Below are 26,795 nucleotides of genomic sequence, written 5' to 3' on the forward strand. Positions count from 1 at the left end.
CAAATAGGTTTCCCCACATTGTCATTTGATCACTCGATGTTTTTAGCTGGCCGGGTAAGCTACAGTTTGTTAGCCAGTTAGCATTTGTTAGCATAGGCCTACCACAACCAGGCAGCAACAAACAAGCTACTTCTTGTACTTACTTCTATATATAACAGGCCTTAAATGTTATCTAGGACCAACGCGCAATCACATTTAAGCCATGTAGACACTGTGTTGTCATTTTGAGTAGGTAATGAATGCAAACGATGGTTCGCCGTTTGCTATCTCGCCTGGTCTGCCGGGTTATCAGCCGCGAGAGGCGGACCGCCTGCCGCGAGGTTTGAGGCGGGTGAGAAGCGTAGCAAGCCCTGGTCTTGAGAAACATAGCACGATATTGCGCCCACCCGCGCTTCGCTCCCTTCTGATTCACAATCATTTCACAGTGCGCACGACTGACAGTATTTTACATGCTGTACAGACAGCGTAGGCCTACCTGTAGCCGTTTTGGATGAGACTGCTTTGTGCCTTGACTTGAAAAAGCTGCAATAATTGAACCATAAAGACAATGACTCCCCTCAACGCTTTTATGTATTTATTATTTATCAATGTTTATAGTCTTTCCTCCAGCTGATGCTGAAATGGCGTGATAGTTCCTAATGGTTCGTATAACTGGGCTCTAAATTAACACCAGCAAGGCAAATGCTGGTGAAATGTCAGTTTGGGTAGTAGTAAAGTAAAGACCAACTTACTAACCATTTTTTCACCCATTACTAAGTGTATGTTTAGCTAGATTAACATTTACTGGCCATTTTGGCTAGTGAGGGGGGGGGGTGTGTAGTTGGAGTTAGTAGCCTATAGGCTACAGGCCTGAATACTAATTCAACTAATAAAATAATGTCTGGTAATTTGGAATTTAGTTAATCTATTTGAAATCCCAAACCTTTTAAAATCCAGGCACATCTTAGGCTTATTGATGAATTGCCTTGACAGGTTATGAGGAGCCCTGGGGGGCGTTTGGGCAAAAATGGTTGAGAACCAGAAGCATAGATGGACGCATCTGTTGTTCGCTTGTCGGACTTGTTTGATAGCGACTCCATACTGCCTATCTGTCGACTTGGCAAGGCATCGTTCATGCACCTTGAGACAGCACGTGGGAGGGAGGGGGAGGGGGGGAGAGAGAGCGCGCGCGCGCCAGAGAGAGAGCGAGACAGAGAGAACGCGGCACACACGGAATTATGCAGTCGTGTCTGTTCGTAGCGCTTGCTAAGATATCTCAATCATCATGCAGAGTGAGAACGCTCAAAAAAGGGGAAATACAAAACCCAATTCACCTTTCGCAAAAGCCACGCCACCTATTTATTGTTGCTACGTCCGTCAAAAACTTAGAACCAGGCACACGTTTTGGCTGCGTTTCATAGGAAATGTGTATAGCCTACACTTCTTCTATAGGCCTACACACGCTGATTACTAGAAGCCATAGCCTATTCAACTGTGAAATACAACAACTTGATGATGGCGATGTAATGTCTGTAACCAGGACATTTTGATAGTGCTTGGTGTAAACTGGGACATTGCAGCCGTCCGCCAAGACCTTTGACGGGCTTTGGGCACACTGCGCAGCTCTTGGGCAGTCACACTGGGCGTCTCTCTTCTGTTCACTTTAATGGTTTTAGTTGACAGTTAATATCTTCATAACAAGGTTGAAACAAGCGCAGCCCCATTTCAGTGTTAGGCCTAGGCCTACTTGTTTTGCTGTCACACTCGACGCATAGGCCTATAGGCCTACACAGACACAAACCGGGAAGGAGAGAAGGTGGGGGCTGCTCCGTGGGCTGTGCATTTGGCGCATATTAACTTAAACAACGCAACTAGTAGTTTCCCAATAAAAATTGAATCACAATGCCGTGAATCCAATACTATAATATCATATAATATTGTCCTTAAAGTGGAATTCACCTCTGGGCAATGTGTGCTGTTATCACATGTAATTTATCCTCATTTTACATTTTACATGAGAAAAATAAAGTAATTTGCATTATTTAGTTTAATTTAATACAATTATGTGCTGAACCGCGATTGCCAAAGCTATTTTAACGTACTCAGTTAACCAGAATGCACTGCGGGAAACTAAGTAATCGTTGCCAGGTTAACGCGTCACCGAATTCGAAGGAATCTTGCGTTCTGGCTGCTCAGTGCTCGCTGCCAGCAGTCGTGGCTGGTTTTAGGACAAATGTAGGCTGATATCCGAGACAGATTTATGCTGTTAATGTAGGCCTAGACTGTTGAAAAACATAACAATCATGCATTTTCCTCACTGGGTCTCATTGCGCAAACTATAGCTACTAACAGCGAATAAAAAGCGAATGGAAAAACAAACTGTTGAGAAGTGCAGCTCGTGTCGCAACTGTCGCTGTCCTCAGATTAGTGCTGAAACGGAAAATGAGAAGGCTAGCCTAACCTTACATTTAGCCTATTTTTGAAAAAATAAATAAATGTAATACTCATTCAAGAAGGAAGTAGCCTGTCTATCTCTGCTTATGTTCTATCTATCTGTTTACCTGAATTTCCCCCTGGGGATCAATAAAGTTACTCTACTCTCTAATCCCATCAAATCCAAAGGCGAGGCGGACTTGTCTCCGTTCAACCAACTTTATCAAAGAGCGCACGCTTTCTCGCCCTCTCTCTCTCTCGTGCTGGTGTTTGACCATAAGCCGTTTCATCCGGACCTCTGCTGTTGGTCCCTAACAAATAGGTCTACAAGCCAGAGGGAATTGGTCATTTATAGGCCTAAATAAAACAAATGTGCAGGCTGCCTTTTAAAAATGGTCTTCATCCCATTCATTGACTCTAATAGGCTACAAGTGCAACATGAAGGAAAATCGCCCCTCGGTAAGTTGCACCGTGCGCACGCATTTCTGGGCATTCAGCTGTTCAGGTTATGCTTTCTGTTTTTAGAAGATGAGAAATGACTTGCGTGAAACATAGCTTACAAACCCACATAGGCCTAAATAGCGCATCGGGACACCCCACCGTCTCCATCTCGCCAGTTTGAGGGAGGTGTTGGGTCAGACCTGCATTTTGAAGATGTATAGGCTATCGTCGCTTACTTTGGTCAAGTGTTTAATTTGATTTGTCCGTTCGCGTCTCAACTGTCCCTCGAGAGGAAGTCTGTGTTTATAATTTATGCAAAATAGGCGGCCCTGACTGCCAGGGGAGTGAGCTGAAATCTACAATGACTTGACAGTAGATTTCAGTAGCCTGCCTGAGTGTGCCTTGTTCTTGCTCGTGTTGTATAAATGCAATCAAGTCCAAGTGCAGTAATGATAGCCAGCGCATGCATTTATGGCTACCTTGTTTGCAACCTGCGTAAGAGGAGCATGAACATCGCCAGCAGTGTAAAGAGGACGCCACGTTTGAGGATAGAAATGGTCGCAGCCTCCTTCAGCAATCCATCAAATAGGCTAACTTTGAATAATCTTAAAATAAAGCCTGATTCAATTAAAGACAACTTCACTGTCGAGCTCCTATCGTTTAGCCCATTAGGACTCGGAGTGTCCGTTGCCGCTGCACCGTGATCCGGACCGGACCTCAAATAGGCTAATTCAGCAAGCTTTAAAAATATATATTAATAGCATATTAAAATTAATTTAAAAAAAACAAAACAAAAACAAAAAACCGTGTAGGCAATGCCTACCATGTTATTACAACTTGCAGGCCTAATAGGCTACACCTGGCAGGCGTAGACATCGTGGACTGGTGCGCTCCGATATCATACTGTAAGTGATTTGTAATGACAATGAGCGCATATTAACAATGCGGACAAAACTTTTTTTTTAAGCAGTTGGATTGAATGCACCAAGGCTTTTACCACTGTGCAGTAACCTATAGGCCTTCTTGAAGTAGGCTTATTATCCGGACAATGTAAATATCTCCATCCTCGAAATGCGTTATCTGCCTGCCTGCTGTTCTGTTCCATGCCCAGGGTTCATACACTTTTTCACCAATTTTTTTCCATGACTTTTCCATGACTTTTCCAAAACCTTTTTCTGAATTTCCAGGACCGAAAAACCAATGACCAATCGCGCGCGGGGGGTGGGGGCGTAGGCTATATTACAGGCTATATTACGTAGCCTATATTATGAATATGTAATTACTGTATATATTTATACTATAGACTATGGCATATTATATTATATATTACATAGCCTATATTACAAATATGTAAACAATAAACATATTCATACTATAGGTTATCTTTTACTACAAGCTATAAGCAACCATTATACTTCATGTTGTATTACATTAATTCTGCTATTATTCACCAATGTTATATTTCGCTTGTCTAATATAGAGTCAGAAATGAAAATGAATAGGCCTAGGCCAGCCTATAGCAAATAAGGTCGTGAAATCATCATGAAGACACATTTTTATCAACATGCTCTCTATGGAGATGGATAAATGCTCATCCTGCCCAAGTAAGAAATCATAGGGCTGCCTACTACACCTGCCTAAGCACAACAGTCCAAAGCTCCTGTAAGAATGATAATGTTGTCATTTGTTGTGGTCGTTGCTGGAGCAAAAAAAAAAGAGACTGCACTGTTCGTGGCATAGTTCTAGTCTGACGCCCACTCAAGGAGATGCTAGGGTGAGTTTCATTTTGTGTTACAACGATCTGACCGATTTGAAAACAAAGCCACAGATGACTTTTTCAAACTCTAGTCACGCTGCCGTTTATACCGTATTTCAAAACAGGCGCGTCATGCAGACATTGGTAATCGTTTGGCTCGCGGTCAGCTGCACATAGACTACTGTACGGATTTCATGTAATCTTTCAGCACACTGGACAAGTTCACTCGCAGGCAGCAGGTGCATTGCTTATCAATATCAAAATATCGGGGCTTACCGAAAGCATAAAGGTTCGCTTGGTGCCCTATCTGGCAAATTAAACCAAGACCAAACAGGTCTTAGGATTGTATTCCTTTTGGCATTAGCTACGTTTCAGTGGAACCGCTAAATATTTTAAAACGCGTATAACTGCTAACCTGTTAGTAGCTGAGGAGGTAACCGCCTGCTGTATCTTGCCCTTCAGGTGGCTAACAAGTGCCGCTGCTTCGCCCATATCGGACGGACACATCACAACTTTCGTCCTCTCCAGCCATTGTTGATCATCTTTTCAGAAAGTTAAGCCGCGCATTGTTGAAGTAACACTTCGCGACATGCTGTAATATCGTACAGAACCACATTTCTTTTCTAGAGCTATGATCACATCTCACCACCACGCACACACTACATCTAGCTCGCGCGGCGCGTTACGAGGCCGGTTGCCAGGTGTTTGCGCCAAAAACGCTTGAAACCCGCCTGGAGCCATTACAACATGCGTCATTTGAAACCCACTCAATTTGGCAACACATGATTAGGCAGACGCAGCCTGCACTAGACAACATTTCCACGAGAACTCGGACATTTAGATTGTATTACGCAGTGGCTTCAACTTCATAAAGATAATTGATGAAACACTGGATGGATTTCCATGACTTTTCCAAAACTTTTGACCAAAAATACGTTTTCCATAACTTTTCCAGGCCTGGAAATTTGAATTTTCAAATTCCATAACTTTTCCAGGTTTTTCATGACCGTACGAACCCTGCATGCCGTGCCGTGTCATGCCGAGGTGATTTGATGACGCGTCCAATCAAATCACCCAGCAACGTTCTAATGGCATTGTAGTCGTTATTTTTTCTTCCGGTGATTTGATGACGCTTGAAATCACCATTACTAAAACAATAAATAGCTGTTATATTTAATATAAAGATATTATATCCAGTGGCTACATAATCCCCTGTTATAATGTGGTCTAATACAGAGATAGAGCACAATATTGTTTGAAAGGTGAATTCCGCTTTAAGTCTGAGCGATGCATTGATTATTTGTTTAGGGTACGTTTTCTGCCAGCTAAATGCAAGGGGGAAGGGGGCTATATTAGCAAACAAGACGATTGCACAGTTAGCCTGCTACTTTTAAATATGATCACCTGGAGCTAATAGCCTCCACATGACTTAATCCATCCCTGTTATCTGTCCGCTTGAGGTTTTTGCTTCGGGAAAGTGAAAAAACGAGGTCCTAATCAATCTTCAGATGGTGTCGGACCGTGACGGTTCCATAGGCACACGTTTTATGTGTCCCTAAAATCGCAGGTTTTTGACGGACCTCCGACAAGTTCTACACTCCTTAGTTACCGTTGCTGAGCTCGGATTGGTTGGCGGCCGTTTGTGGGAGGGGTTTTGCGAAAGGCTAATTCACCTCGGATTCCACTGTAAACATAGGCTATTATTGCTATCAATGCAAACTCTCCGTGCAAACACTATCAGAAGATTTTTTTTTTTTCGTCTTCGCTATTGTTAAGTCATGGGTAGCTTGGGCAATTAAGCTGGATGTTGTAGACAAACGAAATGGTCCTGTAACTCGGAAAAACTATGCGTAGCTCAACATAGGCATGAGATATACTAACTGGGGGCTGAATCATCAGTTGTGGTTACCTAGAAAGCATGGAACATGAATTTTCTGATCACCATGTGAAAGCTTTAGCAGTTCATGGAAAACCGAAATTAAACTTAAACTTTGACTTTCAAATCACAAGTCAAAAGTTCAAGTGCGATTCCATCTTAAAATCTAACCTCCTCTCCTTTTCACAACCACAAGTACAGGAGGTCAGATAAAGAGATTGAGTCGTGATGTGCCATTTGAAGTCATGTTCCATTCTGTGTGAACGGGAACTGCTGCTCAGCATCAAGGCGCATCAGGTTGATGTCAACGCGACATTGACAGAGAACGTGTGTGAAAAAACGTAGATTTAAAAACATATTAAGGAAATATTCTATCGATACAGACATGGCCATGGACATGCAATGCCAAACCAGAATTTAAACACGCAGCTGATGGGGTCTAACAGAGCGATCAGAGGTGAAATGCCAAAGATATGCTCTGACATGTAACTGTGTACTTTTAGTTGTACTGAGCTTCACTAAATATTTGGAGTCTTTTACAAAACAAATAGGACTAACATGTACCCCAAAAGGTCGATAGTGGCTTTGTATGTCAAGGATCAGTCCATTGAAACCAGAGAGTGTAATACATGAACATATGACTTCCAATAAATCACAAATGTCGAGGAGTTACAATAAAAAGCATTTCTTTATCGTGGCTACAACATAATTAAAATGGTGAAGGTTGTTGTTGAATAGGCCTACATTGGCAGGCTACGCAGACAACTGGAACAGCATTATACATGCCTTGTCCACTCACGCATGGTGCAACAAGGTTGATGTTTTGGTTGCAGTCCGTGAAAACAAAATTATATGATCCTCATAAGGATTAATTAATTGCCTTTGTTTGCAAATTGACTAATATGAGAACATGCCCTGGGCAGCTCGTCATATTTGTTGGCCACAGATAATGTAGAATGCTCACATGGAACTGTGTAGTTTAGAAATAGGACCAACAACTGAAATTTGAATTTGGATTTGAATTCATGGTACATCGAAACGTCAATAAAGCATACCACGAAAAAATGTTCAGAATGCAACCCAAACAGACATTAAATGCAATGCAATATTACATGTTGCCTAATAATGGTGCTTGACTTTACTAAAGCCCTTTGATGTACGTAAAGAGAAACACGTGTAAGTGGACGGGAGAATGTGCCTACGATTCATTTACATGCGACACTCTGCGTAAATCACACTTGAGTCAGTGCGGAGGCACTGTTACGCACTTTTATTCACTTGCGCACCCTTACGTGCATGGGAGAATATACTGTAGGTGTTTGTGTATTTCTTTATTGAAAATAAGTATTTTTGAAAGATAGATTACCGCAAGTTTTCCTGATAGCTTCCTTTCCAATGGAGTCAATTTCTTAAAATTCTCTTCAAGCACAGATTGCCTCTGTTTCTTCTTCACTTTAATGCCAAATGCCTGCAAGAAACAGCATTAAAAAAGAGTTAATGACTAATCACTAATGAATTATAAATCACATTAAATACTGTATACAGTATACAGACTGCATTGTGCAGTCATCTCCCTTACGTAAATCGGCCATGGTAAACCATGGTTTTCTTGAGCATGGTTTAAACTATGGTTAAATCATGGTTTAACAATAAAAATAACCATGGTTTTACCACGGTTTATAATTATTCATTAAATTACACTTAGCTGTCGCTTTTTTTTTTTTACAGTACAGTATACCATAAACTATCGTCACTCACAAACCATGCGAAAAAACATGAAAACCATGATCCATGGTTAGTCAGGAACCACGGTTTTCATGGTTACCCCCCAAAAAATGGATAAGCCATAGTAATACTATGGTTGGTTCAGAGTACTTAGAGTAACCATGACATACCATGGTAAAACCATGGTTACTACAGTAAAACCATGGTCGATTTTCGTAAGGGCTGTGAACGTTTTTGCTGTGCTTTTTGCACCAGGTTCAGTCAGCATGCAACCTATCCCTTGTTGGGTTGTTCCCTGCTTTGTGCTACGCATGACTTTGCCCTATAGATCCGGCGAGAAACACAGTTCCAGCATGTTATCCAGTCATCTACCATGCATCCATCTATTCATGCAACATTCAGCAGCACGGATTGTAGAAATGCATCCAAAACAAGTTTATAGCGCTAAATGAGCTGCATGTTTATTTTCAGCGGCACCCAATAATTACCGTAAATTACATGCAATAACTAAGGGGTACCACTAACTTGGCTTACTTCCTTACAGAAAGAAACATTACCTTTGCTATAACTCCAGCATAAAGCACAGTTGATAAATCGCCCAGTAGTGATGATGGAAGATATTCAAAGAGAACATCTTGGTTTATTCCTTTTGTCCGTATCCATTTGAATGTATAAAATTTAATTATGCTTTCATATAGAGAACCAGATATTTGCTGACTCTGTATTAAAAGAAGATTACAAAAGAAATGTATCAACAAGACAAAAGACAGCAAACAGGTGAGAGATGGAACACAACAGGAAGAATCATTTCCTGCTCATTACATTACATTGCAATGCATTTGGCAAACGCTTTATAACCAAAGCGACTTTCAAAAGAGGACATAATCTTAGCCAACATCACTAGCAAATACAAAGTGCTCACTCTGCAAAGATTACATGTTAATGGTTTACTACATTACAACAGGAGGCTGCACTTTGCATAAAGTGTATGCTTTGTATTGTTATAATGTTGTTTTGTAATGTTCCCATGCCAAAAATGTGTGAACCAGGTGTATGGTTTTAATGGAAAGGCTTGTGGCTTTGTTGTCGGATGGTTTATAAAGTGGTGTCATTTTCCTATCAGTGTGCACAATGTGTTGTTTTACATGGAAGGTGTAGAAATTGCTCCTTGGCCAACACTATTTTGTTTGCATGATAGGCAGCGTAATCTGCACAATCTTCGCACAGGAAGCGCCGACTTACACCAATCTTTGCCTACGATCAGTATTTGACCACCTCTCTAGCAATGGGATTTTGTTAAATGCCCGGAGTGTCCCTTTAAGATGACTTGTGGTTAGTGAAGGTTTCTAATCAACAATTTGAAGTTGTTCTTGTTGCATTGTAGGGGAGTAAGTAATGAGTGCGCATTTCCCTCTTTTTTGGATGTACGCAGTAAAAAATGTATGGCTGATAACTCTTGCATTATTTCTTGAGATAAAAAAAGTTTTTTTTTTTAAAACTTCCCTTTCCTTATGATGCTGTACAGCAGTGATTCTTAACCTGGGGTGCGGGCACCCCCTGGGGGTGCACCAAAGATTTCAGGGGGTGCATGGAATTTTGTTTGTGTTCAGATTGTGACCAAAATTCTGATTCCAAACATTATAATTAGGCCAATTCAAGACCAAATTTAAACATGTTTTGGACCTAATGTAAAGCCATTAAAGTAATGTTTATGTCTAAAGCAAGAATCATTGTAATGATTCACTTAAATCACTTTTTTAGTGTGTATACATGTAAAGACGTTTGGATTGGGGGTGCGCGGCTTGTCTTGGGCACAGGCTAGGGGGTGCTTCAAGGAAAAAGGTTGAGAACCACTGCTGTACAGTATATGGTTAACAATACCTTCAGAAATAATCCAAGACTGTCTTTCCTGTCACTGAAGGCAGCTCTTGTTGCATCTGCATTTGCAAGAACGGCAGCAACATTACCTGACATAAGACCACAAAACAGAGCTGTAGAGACCATAACGAAGATCAGGGCAATCCTCTGAAACAGAGAAATAATGGCAACTTAGCTTTTTTTTTTTGCTTGGGTCTCAATCCTACAATGTTATTAGATGTTTAATCACTATACCTCAAGAGAGTGATGGCAGAGACTAGATTACTAAGGCTACATTGAGCAAATCTAAACACAGGTCATCTGCTGAATCTTTTGGTGGCCAAGACATACCATTGAAGGGACACAACAAGACCCAAAACAAAGAAGAGTTAACAGCGGATATGTAGGATATTTGGCCTTCCAAAACTTCCAGGCACTGCCACTGCCATTTGCCTCAATGCTACAGATGGTGTAACTTCAATCTGCTCACTACCGTGCCGGGCCGCGGCAGCGTACCGTGATCATTACACCCTGTGGCCATTCGGAATGCGGGGGGCAGTATAGCACCGCTTTTGCAGAGCAGCGTCTGCCTGTGTCTGTTTGTGCTTCCGTCCTTGCCCGTCCCCCAGTTTTAGTAGTAGTAGAAATACAGTCAGCAAATTGCATGTTTTATTTAGCATTGGGCATTTGATAGGGCATTTGATAATAACACAAGTGTGAGCCCTAAACAAGACCACAATGTGAATTTAAACTCGACTTTTTTCTGTCTTGCATTCACCGTCTCCCAATCCGTCCCTCACTTATTTCAGCACTATTCAAGCCAGGAACGGGTATCCTCAGGATACAGAGTTTGCATACCTACTACAATTTGAACCGGTAAAGACAATTAAAACCGAGTCAATCAGACAGGAACACCATTGTAATTAAGTGTGTCCCGTGACGCCAGCATGAGAGAGATCGAATTTTAAATTTGGCGACGACATTCTGTCTTCAAAACTGGCATCGGCCGCTTCCAATTTTAGGACCATAGGCCTATTCAATCCGTTTCCACAACCTCACTGATCACAGTTGCTTCATCTGTAATGCCAGGGCTAAGAATAACGAAAATAGCAAAACAGAGTATACTAATAAACCGTAATGGAGAGACTGAGGAGACATGAAATCAAGCGGCGGAGTTCGGACCATTTTGAGTGGCGATGTCGCTTGCTTTGTGTAGCCCTATCAAGCAAGCCTGTCTGTCTCATTTGTGCGATGAGCACAAAAACACAAATTGAACCACTCGTATAGTGTGAGTCAAACAGACATGAACAACATTGTAGCCTAATGAAGTAGTGCCCCGTCATGTCAGCATGAGAGAGGTGATTTTACATTTGGCGACGACATTCCGTCTTTAAAACTGGCGCATGCCGCTTCCCCTATTGCAGGTTATTACCTGATCTACACTGTCGTTACCACAAAAAACAAGGTAGCACAACTTAATACTATTACTAGCCTATATATCTGGTAGCCTAAATAGTAGGTTGAAGACTGGGGTATTATTGGTGCACTGGGTTTTTTTTTGCGAAGCAGAGTAATCTGCTTCAGTGTAGCTCATTGTATGTTGATCCCTCCCTCAGTTTTAGGCTACAAGTGGAAAGAGTCAGCCAATTGCGCGTTGCACGTAACGTTGGGTATTTGATAATAACACAAGCGTGATCCCTAAACAAGACCGCCAGTCGACGGTGTTTTGTTTTCATAATTCTGTCCTGCATTCACCGTCTCAATTCCGCTCCTAACTTATAGGCTAAGTGATGTCTGTTAATTATTTCTGCACTACCTATTCAAGTCAGGAACGGATATCCTCAGGATAGCCTACGGACTAATAGGTTGAAGACGGTTTTTTTTGTATTGGTGCTTGTGAACATTTCATCCTTTCAATGCGCTGTTGAGCGCGATCGACGGGATTCCGGTTAACTGGGGATGTGATGCACACATGACAATACATCTGTTACACCAGGTGTGGCTAATCATCTGTGATTAGGACTGCAAATTCAGTTGCTTCGGTGGAGATGCGAACCAACAGTATGACTGGGGAACTATGACTCCTTCGGAGGCTGGATAACCTGTCGCGCCACGACATGTCACAAAAGGCTGTGCAGTCCCGTGCACTGCACTGCACTGCACTGCTGTAACCCACCCCTCCCCCACAGACAAACATTCATGTTCTGAAAAGTTCAACACGTTCTGAACATTTTAGCCGCTTTGCATTAAGTTTTCGAGCAGACACTTGTCCACGGTGATGCAACATCGAAAGAGAAACGCTGTTCACAACCTAACTGAAAAAAAGATTTCATTTAAAAAAAAACAGCATTTCTATGAAAATGTGCTGGGTGACCACACTGCCTATGCCTATCCAGATGCACGTATAGCAACAACGAGAAAGAGAGGGAGAGACGGAGAGAGAGAGCGATTAGCGCGTATCTGTGTGTGTGTGTGTGTGTGTGTGTGTGTGTGTGTGTGTGTCGGGGAACATTTGAAGTGGAAAAAAACACCCTCCCCCACTTCAGCATCAGATGTTGGTGGTCTACAAGTCAATATGCTTACTATCTTGTAGCCCAGTCATGAAGTTCATAAAGCCATCGGTAGCCTATAGGCCAAGTTATCCAAAATCCCTCCGCAAATTTCTGCATTGCCTGAGTTCATAGGCTAAAACAACTTTATTTAGGCCTGACTTATTTAGCTCACTTTATTAGCCTTATTTAGGCCTATTATCGTATTTAGCCTTTAACGTGGGCCTATTTTACAAAATATCGAAAGAAGGAAAAGACACGACAGACAAGTTGAGGCTTACTGATCTATTACAGCAAATCGAACATGCGCTTTATGAACACACTAGCCTGAGGGCAAACATCTTCTTGGCACTATTGAGATAACCAGGCCATGCAGGAATTCAACTACCTGGGCCCACACTAAAATACTGACAGACTACAATTGCTTGGATCTTCAATGGGTTTCGTGCGTCCGGGGGGATGGGTGGTGATGGCACGCTTGATGTGCTTTTCCCCACCCCATGCATGCACGCGGACACACAGGGTCGGGACATTCACCCAATGAATGACTGAGTGCGGCTAAATATGCCTGTTGCATATCGTAGCCTAATTATTCACACATCACGTCAAGTCACAAATTAGTAGTCTCTTGCAGTTGACCTATGCCAAATTAACGTCCTCCCTGTAAGGCTGCAATAATTCAAACAGGTAGAGAGTCGGCTTAGCCTATAGCCAAAGTCTATAAAATGTAGCCTATTTTTTGTAATTTTCCAATTTATCTAGGCTATGTTTACGATAATGATTTGTTGCGCTACGACGGTGCTCAAGACAAGTTGGAACATAGTCATCTCAAGTGCTCCCATTTTATTTTGATCCTGCTTTAAGTCAATGGGCGAGAGGGACGGATGAAACGGGTGTTTCATTCGTCCGACAGTGTCTACTGACACTTAAAATCCTTTTTGCCTGTAAACCTGACAACTTTGACTTTTCATACTTTCGGATAGGCGATGTTAAAGTTTTCGAGTAAAATCGCAGTGTGTTTCATTCGTCCCGAGTTTCATGAGTCCTGCTCTCCCCTACTGCCTAAACTGTTACAGTTTAAATGCGTCCTCTCCAAACAGTGTGGTGTGTGTGTGTGTGTGTGTGTGTGTGTGTGTGTGTGTGTGTGTGTGTGTGTGTGGGCGATAGAGGGAGAGAGAGAGAGCGAGGGAGAGAGGCGCTTAATTCCCCGCAGAAAGAGCAAGGCGATGTCTCCAAATATTAGACAAAAGCATCTTATTTAGTTAAGTAGACATCAGGGATGTATTTTGCTTAATAGCAACGCGCGACCTGATTGGTTCATATTGCTCTGAATAGCCACAGAAGGCTAGGCTATATTTTAATGGGTTTACGCGCGCGAGGTCATCTAACTGTGGTCACAGTCGCCAGGTGCTATTATGAGAGGAAAACTATAGCACGTTGGCAAACATTAAAGTCAGTTTAAGCCATGCATATGATGAACCAGTTTTCTTGTTTGAAAAAACACACTTCCCGGTGCGCAAGGAGCATGCATTTCTGACTGACCCAGATGAAATCGCATGAGGAACTCCATGATTATGAGATGACATTGCATATATTGCATATATTTCCCAGCATATATTTCCCCTCTCTCTCTCTCTCCAAACCCAGTTGTACTTGGACTCACTTTTAACACCACTGGCCTACCCAGGTGAATCGCAGCACACATTGTTTGCAGTGAGCCGTGCCGTGTGCGAGTGCTGTGCAACTTCACCCCTAACGTTTAACCTAGACTAGCGAGTGCAGTGTTGTAAATCACGTGGAATAAGTGCAGCGATTACCTGCGTAGCCTACTTAATTATGGAAGTGAGTGTCATTTGGACTGCCTATGGAATCAATCCTACTGTCACCAAGCTCTTCCTGTCTCCCCAGCCTCGCAATGGATGGACATCTGGCCACCGCTCCTCCGCCTCCTTCGGAACGGATGACTGTGGGGGGGATCTCCAATGAAATTTGGAATTTTCGGACTTGTATAGATTTGGGGTGCCCCGGGACTCTTTTAGATTTCTGTTAGTTAATAAATATTATTTTAAAACTCAATATTTGTGTCTTGGCGTAGGCCTATTTGTGGTGTACAGTACTCTCCAGGGTATTTGGTAACAAGGAGAGGTGTCGCTGGAAAAATGCGCACTTTCTCACCTGCGACACATAACCCGACAGTTGGTTACACTTAATTTGAGCACGAAAACAGCAATATCAGTCGCTTGCTAATTTTTTGCCAATGTGACAACATTAAATTCATTAGGGAAGTGTAGGTTAGGTTATCGCCCCAGCTGTTGGCGATGTGTGATAAATAGCCAACGCTTACACGCTCAAACGAAGCGCTGTTAGGTTACTGCGGTGAGGTGTATTGCACTCTCAGTAATTTTTACCAAACGAAAAAAGTACCCACAGCCAGACAACAAGTCTGAAGTTGCAATATTAGACGTTTCAAATCTTGCCATGCGATAATCGGTATGGCTTCTGGCTACACTCAATTTGCATTTTGTCAGAGCTTGCACATTAATGCAATTCATCCGATCATCATTTTTTTTTTTTTTTTTTTAAAAAAGAAAATTCATTACATTATTTAGGCTATTCTTTTTATGACTCTTCCTACTTCCTGGAGGTGTTCTCACACAATTTATAGGCATGTTGTTAGGCTATCCGCTGAATCGGTGCGTGCTGGTGAATATGTAAGGGATAATGTATTGTCGAAAAGTGACTATAGGAAAATATTTTCCCGACGAGGCGAATAACACCCCCGACGCCGAAGGCGGAGGGGTGTTATTACGCTTCGAAGGGAAATATTTTCCGATAGTCACGTGTGGACAATACATTATCCCGCTTATTATACGGCTTTTACCAACATTAGAAAGCATAAATAGTTAACCAGTAGTTTAAAATAACATGTTTATTGCCATTTTATAGCGTGCGCAAAGAAAGATAGTTCGTGGAACGCTCATAATTTAAAAAGGTTACCAAGCAACAGAGTTTGGCTACTTTCTAACTTGTTACAGCCACCTTGCGCTTCAAACTGTTTGCAGGCTGCCTCGTTCACTGCGCGATATCTAGCCTACTAAACTCGGGTTCATAACAGGAATATTTCTATCTAATCGGCGACAGTATTCCAGGGGAAAAAAACATAGCAACCCAAGCACTGCTGTGCGCCCTGACCATCATTATCGATCCTGCTACATGCAGAGCACTGTGCGCCACATGAGGGGAATTGGAAACTGTCAACGAACTCCTCACTTGTATATTAATATGCCGTCAGCATCGTAAAATATTCCATATGGTAATAAACATTTTGGACGTCCAAGCTCACACGGGAGCGCTGCAATAGGTAAGCTGTAGGCCAGAGAGAGAGAGAGAGAGAGAGAGAGAGAGAGAGACTACCACGTGGTAAAGCCTATAGCGAGCGCTCCCAAGTGCCACCCGGCGGTTGTTTGGGTACACTGCAGCTAGGCCCGGTACGTACCGAGGTGGATGACGTGGCATTACCTCGGTAAAGGGTGTGCATTGTAGGGGGACCGACTGTATGGTGCATTGTGACAGTGATTAAGGGAACAGGATTCCTATCCAAGTATTTAACATTGATATAAAAAGTAGCAAATATTGATAGAAATGATGTGATGTGAATGTCATCCTTTTTCATCATTTCATCACAATATTCCATTTTTTTAATCATGTGTGTTTTTTTTTTTAGATAAACACTTGAAATGCAGTGACTTTGAGTGAATCACTTGGCTTCATAAGTATCTCATATGAAAGCTACAACCCTCCCAAATGAAGTTTTATTTACAAAAATAAATGTCGTGCACCAAAGGAAGATTAACCATTTAATGAACACACACAAGACAGAAGTTTTGTCATCTATAGATATATAATGTGAAAATGAGCAGATAAGTCACTTCAGATGCACAGATCAGGTGCCATACTTAATCACTCTCACCTCTTCAGAAAATCAGCTTTGGCCTTAGGTGTATGTTTAGGGTCATTGTAATCATGGAAAGCAACAAAATGAAAAACAATGAAGGTCAACGAGTAATGGTACCATATTCGCTATTCGTAGAGAAATACGTCTATGAATTCATGATTAAATCAATGATAAAAGCCCTCAAATACCAACAGCATGCATGCAGCCACACATAAGAGATGTATCCCTACCATGGTTCACTTCAGGCACCGTGTATTTTTTTGTCATATTCTTCATCTCCAACAGCATACAGTTTTGATGCTATCAGTTCTAAAATGATTGATCTTGGGATCATGACTTCAGAGTATGAGCCCCATTAGCCTCCATTTTTGTCAGAATTAGGCCTGACAAACTCTTGGCCAGCTTTTTTGTGACAGGACAGTGGGAGAGGCTTCTTTGGTGGATGACACCCACATATGCCATTCCCCGCCAGGTACTGCATTTTGTGTCATGGGAAATAATCACCCCAGCTTATATTTCTACTTCCTTAGATAAGTGTGGTGAGCTTAAACAAAACAACTTTCTATAAACATGCTCACCTAAAAAATCCACTTTCTTCCATTACACACAACAGTCTTGTTATCAAGTTTTGTCACGTACAATATTGGCCAGCCCAGTCACCAGACATGAACATAATTGATTATGTCTGGCGTAGGGATGTTAACCGGTAACCGTTTAACCGATAGTCGACCAGATCAACTTTAACTGCTAAAAATGTTGTGCCACTGGTTAACCGGTTGTAATAATTATAATAATAATTTCCTCCCAAAAAACGATAATTTTGAGGTTTTAGTACGATAATTCAGCATTTTCCATCTGGCAACAGTGACTGGACATGGCAGGTCCTGTCTGCGCAGCAAAAAAAGGCTTATGTGAAAAATATATATTTTTTAAAAATCAGTGCTGTGCTTATCAGGCACCCAAACGTTGTATAATTTAAGATTACCGGTTAACCGGTTAACCATCGGTTAATGAGTCTCAGTAGCCGGTTAAGAGTTTTTTCAATTTTCGCCATCCCTAGTCTGGCGTAGGATGAAAGAGGAAGCATGGAACATAAACTCTAATCATCTGGATAAACTCTGGGAGGCATGCAAGGCATGTAGTTTTTGCAATTCCTAATTCTATGAATCTTTGCTGAAACACATGGATAGAGTGCTTCAAGCTAAGTAATACTAGATATTAATGTGGATCTTACAGCATCAGTTTTCATTTCATTTTCTGATGTTATATACAATATTGGTGTGTTTTGAAGTGATTTATCACATATTTTCTGGAGGCGACAACACTTTGGTCTTGCCAAAATCTGCCCTTTCAATGTTCATTGAATGATAAATCTGTCTTCAGTGCAACAAATTTATTTTTGTGCATACAACCTTATTTTGGAGGTTTGTAGCTGCCATATGAGTGAATTCTGAAGCTAAGCGATAAATTGAACGTCAGGTTATTAGCTGTTGTTTCAAACAGATGGCCCACACCCTGGGGCATTACCTAACGCTGTGAAAAAGAAGTATATACAATGTTTATTTAAATCACTGGGCGTTACACTATACTCATGCTTGGTTTTTGTTGAATCAATCCTTGTACACATGTCTGTTGAGGAATAGGACAAAATAGGACATCTTTAATGGCTATGGCCTTACAGCACTATGAAAAATGAATTTTCAGCCATTTAGGAAATGGTCATATAGAAATAATGGGGGAAATTTGAAATGGCCTCAAGCTTCAATCTCTTCTAGTAGGCCTTCTGGTCAGTAATCCACAGATACCTTGAGCAGATGACATTTGACCTTAAAGGATTTATCCGGAGTTGGAACAAGTTTGCCTCATTTTTGCATGTTTGGGATGAAATACAGTCACTCTAGAGCAAAATCAAGACAGAAGGATGCATTTTGAGAAAGTTTAATAATATCACGTTAGCCATATCAGCTATGCAATATGATAGAATGGGGGCATCATATCTCGGCGGTTACAAACATTTCAAAAACACAACATTTCAAAGTCTTGCACAACTCAAAACGACGTCACACTTACCTCGTAATATGTTGGGGATATCCACACACAAACCGTAGTGCCCCAAGCCCTTCATGTATTCTTGAAAGGTCTGCAGAATGTGTTTTGTGAAGCCAGTACCTTGACAATATCTACAGTTACGGTCAAGCCAACTTTTTGACACAAATGTCCACAAAAGTACATTTCCGAGTGCGTTGCATCATCATGATATCAGCTGTGGTTACACGCTCTGGAAATCATGGCTCTGTAATAAGCACGGACTTAACACATTTGATGTGGACAAGTTATTGGGTGGTATTGTAGATAGTATTGATATGAAGGGTGTAGGCATACTCAATTATGTGTTAGCCTAGGCTAAATATTATTTTTGGTGCTCTTGTGTGAGAAGACCTTGCGCCCTCCAGCTCTGTTTCGCTCTGTTCGACTTGAACATTTGGTCATGTGTCAGTGCATGGCCACAGAGAGATGTGCACGAACACTGTTGTGTAGCCTATTAGGCTAACTGTTCTGTTCAACTTTGGACCGAGAGATTCGAGGCGGCTGCTCAACTGCGGAATCTCGAAGTGAACCCCCCACCCTCTCCTCTCTCTCGCTCTGCCCGCATGATTGACAACCTAGACCAAGCTGCGTGAGCAAGCGGTCTCACGTGCAGGGTGACTCGAGTTGGTGGGATTACAGGGTTGAAGTAGGCATATGGCTCCAAACAGTAGCTCTAGCCTAGACTATTTCAAAACGTGTTTTTATTTTCCCAAAAGTAAACATTCTTGTGGACACCGATGAACAATTAAACAAACCGCTGCATTTTTAGGGTGGCGCGCCCCAGTTTGACAGCTGATAATGCCGGTTGGAAAATAGAAGAAGAAAATAGGCTACATTTCACTTCGAGATTCCGAAGTTGAGCAGCCGCCTCGAAGCTCTCTGTCCAAAGTTAGTAGGCTTGTTCGTGCACATCTCTCTATGCCTTGCGATGCACTGACACATCACCAAATGTTCAAGCCGACTATGATAGCGAGCGAAACAGCTGGAGGGGTGCCCTGCGTTGGGCACGGTAACCGCGATTTCCTCTGGTTACTGTTGTTCCTGGAACGACATCGCAAAGTTGGTCCTGGATCAACATCTGGTATGTTAGCCTATTCTAGGTCTGATTCCAAAAATTGACGGGCATGCCAAGTGCCGTCACGGTGGTATACGGCTCGGCTAGGTAGGCTATTACAGTGGCTTTATGTGGAACTGTGCCTAAACCAAAACGAATTCCTCCTAAACATAACCTGTCAGTGAAAATGTGTGCACCAACCTAACAACATGCCACATTATGTGTTTACCAAAACATATTCCTAAACTTAACCTGTCAGTGAATAATTGTATTTTGTAACAGCATGGCACTTCTGCATAACTGATCTTAATCCATAGGCTACAGAAGACGTTACTGGCGCGAAATCTGACATAGATAACCACTCAAACCAGATGTTGATCCAGGACCAACTTTGCGATGTCGTTCCAGCAACAACAGTAACCCGAGGAAATCGCGGTCACCGCTATGGCACAATGTCTTTTTCACACAAAAGCACCAAAAATAATATTTAGCCTAGGCTAACACGATTCGGTATGCCTACACCAGTGTTTCCCAACCTTTTTTGTCTCGCGTACCCCCTAAGCCTCTTAGTTGTGCCATGAGTACCCCCTAATTCATGTTCTATATTGTTTTCTCTGTCCTGATGTGACTGTTCCATACATTTGTTATAATAAAAGCATTTATGCAAGTACCCCCTGCAGTGTGCTAGCGTACCCCTAGTGGTACACGTACCCCTGGTTGGGAAACACTGGCCTACACCCTTCACATCAATACTATCTACAATACCACCCAAAAACTTGTCCACATCAACTGTGTTAACTCCGTGCTTATTACAGAGCTATGATTATTTCCAGAGCGAGTAACCACAGCTGATGATGCGATGCACTCAGCAATCTACTTTTGTGGACTTTTGTGTCAAAAAGTTGGCTTGACCGTAACTGTAGATATTGTCAAGGTACTGGCTTCACAAAACATATTCTGCAGACCTTTCAAGAATACATGAAGGGCTTTGGACACTTCGGTTTATTTGTGGATACCCTCAACATATTACGAGGTACGTGTGACGTTCTTTTGAGCTGTGCAAGACTTTAAAATGCTGTGTTTTTGAAATGTGTGTAACCGCCGAGATATGATGCCCCCATTCTATCATATTGCATAGCTGATATGGCTAACGAGGCTCACGTGATATTATCAAACTTTCTCAAAACCCACCCATCATTTCCAGAACTCACGCTGTCCATTCATAAATGTTACTATTTCAACAAACACCACCATTAAATTCTAAGTATTCATTATGACTGGGAAAATTGCATTTACATGAAAAGGGGGATCTTCTCCATAGTCCGCCATTTTTGATTTCCAGAAATAGACTAGCCTGAGTATCATCCTCCGTAGTGACCGCGCTAGCTCAATACTTTCGCTTGCTGACCACGGAGTCTGACCCTGCAGCCACCCCTGGCAGTTGGAATTCAGATATTCGTTCAGTATCTGAACAGCCAATAGGCTCGCTGATAGTCTAAGCCCCACCCCAAGCCCTCTTACATATTCAACTGAAATACAACAACTTGATGATGGCGATGTGATGTCTGTAACCAGGACATTTGATAGTGCTTGGTGTAAACTGGGACATTGCCGTCCGCCAAGACCTTTGACGGGCTTTCGGCACTGACACTGCGCAGCTCTTGGGCAGTCACACTGGGCGTTTCTCTTCTGTTCACTTTAATGGTTTTAGTTGACAGTTAATATCTTCATAACAAGGTTGGAACAAGCGCAGCCCCATTTCAGTGTTACTTTTTTTGCTGTCACACTCGACGCAATACACAGACACAAACTGTGGAAGGAGGGGAGAGGGTGGGGGCTGCTCCGTGGGCTGTGCATTTGGCGCATATTAAACAACGCAACTATTAGTTTCCCAATAAAATTTGAATCATAATGCCGTGGATCCCAATACTATAATATCATATAATATTGTCCTTAAGTCTGAGCGATGCATTGATTATTTGTTTAGGGTACGTTTTCTGCCAGCTAAATGCAAGGGGGAAGGGGGCTATATTAGCAAACAAGACGATTGCACAGTTAGCCTGCTAATTTTAAATATGATCACCTGGAGCTAATAGCCTTCACATGGCTTAATCCATCCCTGTTATCAGTCCGCTTGAGGTTTTTGCTTCGGGAAAGTGAAAAAATGAGGTCCTAATTAATCTTCAGATGGTGTCGGACCCTGACGGTGCCATAACGTTGTATGTATCGTCTCCCTGAAATCGATATAGTTTTTGACGGATAGACGAGCCGGTTTCTTTTGAACGCTCCCAGAAGTGAACGATGGGAACCGGATCACAGCTGGGGACACTCTGCCGCCACTCTGCCGCATTTTCGTTCATTTTTCATTAATTTTAAGCACGTGACCTCGACGTGAGTAATTCAATTTGGGAAAAAACACAATGGTTTGCCTTAAAGAGTGGCAAAAACAGTCTTTAGAAGCAGGAGAATAATCCGTTGTTGTTTCAACAAAATTACCTAGAGGTGGAGTCAAAATATTACATTCTAAACACTGAATAAATAATTTTAAAAAGAGCCAAAAGAGCCAGTTTTTTGAACGGCTCTTTGAAACGAACGAGCCACTAAGATCCGGATCCCATAAAAGAGCCATAAATCCCATCTCTATTGACGGACCTCGACAAGTTCTACACTCCTTAGTTACCGTTGCTGAGCTCGGATTGGTTGGCGGCCGTTTGTGGGAGGGGTTTTGCGAAAGGCTAATTCCCTCATTAAGTGAGATAATTTCCAACTACCGGGGGTGGCTGCAGGGTCAGACTCCGTGGTCAGCAAGCGAAAGTATTGAGCTAGCGCGGTCACTACGGAGGATGATACTCAGGCTAGAAATAGACATGTTCAGCCGCCAAACTTACTGAACTTTGGTTATACTAGTAAATATTGGTTTGCTATTTAGTTAATATTCATGGAAAGATCCAATTTGGCAATAGGCAGCACAGTTTCAATGAGCTGCATAATTACAGTACCCATTCTGGTCACATCCTACACAGTGCACCTTTAAGAGGGAACAGGATTTACAGCACCCCACTTTCCTGTAGTTATTTAATAGCTAACTTACATGCAGTGTACCATATAATATTTATTACTTACTGTTGTAGGTGCAGAAGGATGAACATCCCCATATCCAACTCCACAAAAGGTTGCCGTAGCAAAATACAAGCTAAAGCAATAGAGTTCAGAAAATGTAATGGTATCTGTAAAAATGAAAAGGCACACACTTTAAAAAAAATATGGTAACACTTTATTTTAGGGACACATCTATTAGCACTAATACATAAAATATTAATGCATGTGTAAGTAACTTGTAAGGCATGTACTAAGCAAAATAAGACAGTTGTTAAGCATGTATTCACAAATGTCTTGTTCATGCACAATAAGGGATTTATTACCAATATAACCTTAGTAAGGACCTAGTAGACCTAGATTTCTATTTATGTGTAAGCAGTAAGGGCCAGAATACAATGTGTATAAGCTCCTGGTACACTGTGTGAACAAACCCTGAACAGTGTGAAAACAGATGTGGAATAAGGGTCCCTATTCTAAAGTGATGCATTGCTCAGCCCAGATGGCTTAGGGCCCCCGCACTACCTAGGGCCCCCGCACTACCTAGGGCCCCCACTCAACGTGTCCCCCCCCCCACGGGAAGCAAAGTGTAAGAGCATTTCAGATTCCATTAGTCTCAGTAGGTGTGAAGATCTCACTTATTTTACTCACTATGTTAATGAGTAATTGGAAGCATTATATAGCAAGGATTGGACGTAAAGTTATCAATGACGGTGGGTGGTGAGATGTCATTTTTTCATACACCAATTATTGTAAAAACCCTACAATAAATGCAGAATATAACGATGAATAATAGTTTGGAAGCGAAACTAAGCTATTCCTTTCTGATAAATAAGTTAATGTTTGAGAAACTTAGCTACAAGAAGTGCAGTGCATGATGGGTACGCCCTTAGTCAGAAATGCAATGCATGGCCAATGCAGCAATATTTCTGTTGTTACGTACATGGCAAATTGTTTGGATAGCAACTAAATTTCACAAGTGAGGGGAGGAGCTAAGGACGGAGGCTCAGAGCTGGGTAGGTTGTCTGTTGGCCTAGATTGCGTACCCATCATGCACTGCACTTCTTGAAGCTAATGTTCTCAAACATTCACTTAATTATCACAAAAGAGTAGTTTAGTTTTGCTTCAAAACTATTATTCTAATGTTCTGCATTTATTTTGGGTTTTTTACAATTAAAACTCAGTGGTACATGAAAAAAAATTACATCTCACCAACCCACCGCCATTGACAAGTGTATGTTCAATCCTTGCTATATATAGGCTCTTGTTACCTCCCTCTCATTGATATGAACAAGAGAAAACTAGATGACTCAGCTGGGTAAGTATTAATTATTTCATATACCCTTACACTTTGTAGATCGGGGGGGCTAGGTAGTGCAGGCCTTGGTGGTGTGGGGGCCCTAGGACTTTGGTAGTTCAGAGGCCCTGAGCCATCTGGGCTGACCAATGCATCACTTTAGAATAGGGACCCTTATTCTGCATCTGTTTTCACACTGTTCAGGGTTTGTTCACACAGTGTGTCAGGAGCTTATACACATTGTATTCTGCCACTTACTACTTACTAATAAATAGAAATATAGGCTTACTGGTCCTTACTAAGGTTATATTAGTAATAAATCCCTAATTGGCATGAACAAGACATTTGTGAATACATGCTTAACAACTGTCTTATTTTGCTTAGTACATGCCTTACAAGTTACTTACACATGCATTAATATTGTATGTATTAGTGCTAATAGATGTGTCCCTAAAATAAAGTGTTAAATACGGGGTAACACTTTATTTTAGGGACACATCTATTAGCACTAATACATACAATATTAATGCCTGTATAAGTAACTTGTAAGGCATGTACTAAGCAAAACAAGACAGTTGTTAAGCATGTATTCACAAATGTCTTGTTCATGCCCAATTAGGGTTTTATTACTAATATAACCTTAGTAAGGACCAGTAAGCCTATATTTCTATTTATTAGTAAGTAGTAAGTGGCAGGATACAATGTGTATAAGCTTCCGACACACTGTGTGAACAAACCCTGAACAGTGTGAAAACAGATGCAGAATAAGGGTCCCTATTCTAAAGTGATGCATTGGTCAGCCCAGATGGCTCAGGGCCTCTGCACTACCAAAGTCCTAGGGCCCCCACATCACCCAGGCCTGCACTACCTAGCCCCCCCAATCACAAAGTGTAAGGGTATATCAAATAATTAATACTTACTTGGCTGAGTCATCTAGTTTTCTCTTGTTCATATCATTGAGAGGGAGGTAACAAGAGCCTATATATAGCAAGGATTGAACGTACACTTGTCAATGGCGGTGGGTTGGTGAGATGTAATTCTTTTTCATGTACCACTGAGTTTTAATTGTAAAAAAACCCAAAATAAATGCAGAACATTAGAATAATAGTTTTGAAGCAAAACTAAACTACTCTTTTGTGATAATTAAGTGAATGTTTGAGAACATTAGCTTCAAGAAGTGCAGTGCATGATGGGTACGCAATCTAGGCCAACAGACAACCTACCCAGCTCTGAGCCTATGTCCTTAGCTCCTCCCCTCACTTGTGAAATTTAGTTGCTATCCAAACAATCGTAGAGCGTAGAGTGGGGGCCCTAGGTAGTGCGGGGGCCCTAAGCCATCTGGGCTGAGCAATGCATCACTTTAGAATAGGGACCCTTATTCCACATCTGTTTTCACACTGTTCAGGGTTTGTTCACACAGTGTACCAGGAGCTTATACACATTGTATTCTGGCCCTTACTGCTTACACATACATAGAAATCTAGGTCTACTAGGTCCTTACTAAGGTTATAATGGTAATAAATCCCTTATTGTGCATGAACAAGACATTTGTGAATACATGCTTAACAACTGTCTTATTTTGCTTAGTACATGCCTTACAAGTTACTTACACATGCATTAATATTTTATGTATTAGTGCTAATAGATGTGTCCCTAAAATAAAGTGTTACCATACAAACAAATCCGGAGACATTGGGCGATAAGCGCTGACATTGGGAGTTGACACTATTCGAAAGAGGACAAAGTAGGCTGGAGAAGACGTGTAGATTGACATATCTCCGAAAAGGTGAGAGGCACTTTTTTTCTAAGCTTGCCGGTTGACATGTGGCGTGACTAAAAAAAAAAAAAAAAAAAACGCATTCGTAGCAAAAGGTAATGAGCATCTTCTGTGGCTAGGCTAATTGCCTGCGAAATGCACCAGGCACCAGTCCTGTGGTTTTGACGCGCAAGCTGTACAATAGCGCGAGCTCGGAAAATGTGTCAAACTGCACTTGTCTCGGAATCGGATCACTCGGACATTGATATGCCCTATTATTAAATGCACACACGGTTCACCAGTGCTCCTCAACGTTTTCAAAACTAGTGCAACTGTGAGAAGGAGGGGACACCGCGACACACCCCTCTCTTCTTCTGAATAGATCTCTATTTTGCGCTTATGTGCCCGAGAGAGGGAGTCATATTTATCTCTCCAATCGCAAAAGTTCACTGACAACGGTATTTCGTTACCAACTTTTTAGTACTCATTAAGCCTACACTACTTTTATCAGAAAAAAGTAGTTACATTACTGCAACCCAACACTGATAATTTACCTTTTAGGTACCCCTAGAATGGCCTAATTTTACCTTAAAATGTCAAAAACTCCTCACCCCGCAGATGATTTGTAATGACAATGAGCGTTATTAACAATGCGGACAATTTTTTTTTTTAAGCAGCTGGATTGCATGCACCAAGGCTTTTAGTACTGTGCAGTAACCTATACTTAAAAGATTCTCTCGACAACGTTAATATCTCCATCCTCGAAATGTGTTAGCCTATCTGCCTGGCTGCTTTTCTGTTCCATGCCGCCTGTCACACCGTGGTGATTTGATGACGCATCAAATCAAATCACCCAGCAAAGTTCTCCTGGAATTTGTAGTCGTTATTTTTTCTTACGGTGATTTGGTGACGCTTCAAATCACCATTTCTAAA

The 26,795-nt window shown here is 41.7% G+C and overlaps 1 protein-coding gene across 1 annotated transcript in view; it reads right to left on the bottom strand.

Annotated features, from left to right (window-relative positions):
• The window catches only part of LOC134439026 (uncharacterized), a 156,962-nt gene that overhangs the window by 35,824 nt on the left and 94,343 nt on the right, over positions 1–26,795 (bottom strand). The window contains exons 28-31 of the mRNA XM_063188831.1: positions 22,837–22,940; positions 10,092–10,235; positions 8,768–8,929; positions 7,852–7,953 (exon numbers count right to left, since the gene is read on the bottom strand). Of these exons, the coding sequence (XP_063044901.1) occupies positions 7,852–7,953; positions 8,768–8,929; positions 10,092–10,235; positions 22,837–22,940 (512 nt within the window). The remainder of the gene's footprint in view (positions 1–7,851; positions 7,954–8,767; positions 8,930–10,091; positions 10,236–22,836; positions 22,941–26,795) is intronic.

This window comes from Engraulis encrasicolus, chromosome 2 (assembly GCF_034702125.1).
Source record: "Engraulis encrasicolus isolate BLACKSEA-1 chromosome 2, IST_EnEncr_1.0, whole genome shotgun sequence".
Lineage (NCBI taxonomy): Eukaryota > Metazoa > Chordata > Actinopteri > Clupeiformes > Engraulidae > Engraulis > Engraulis encrasicolus.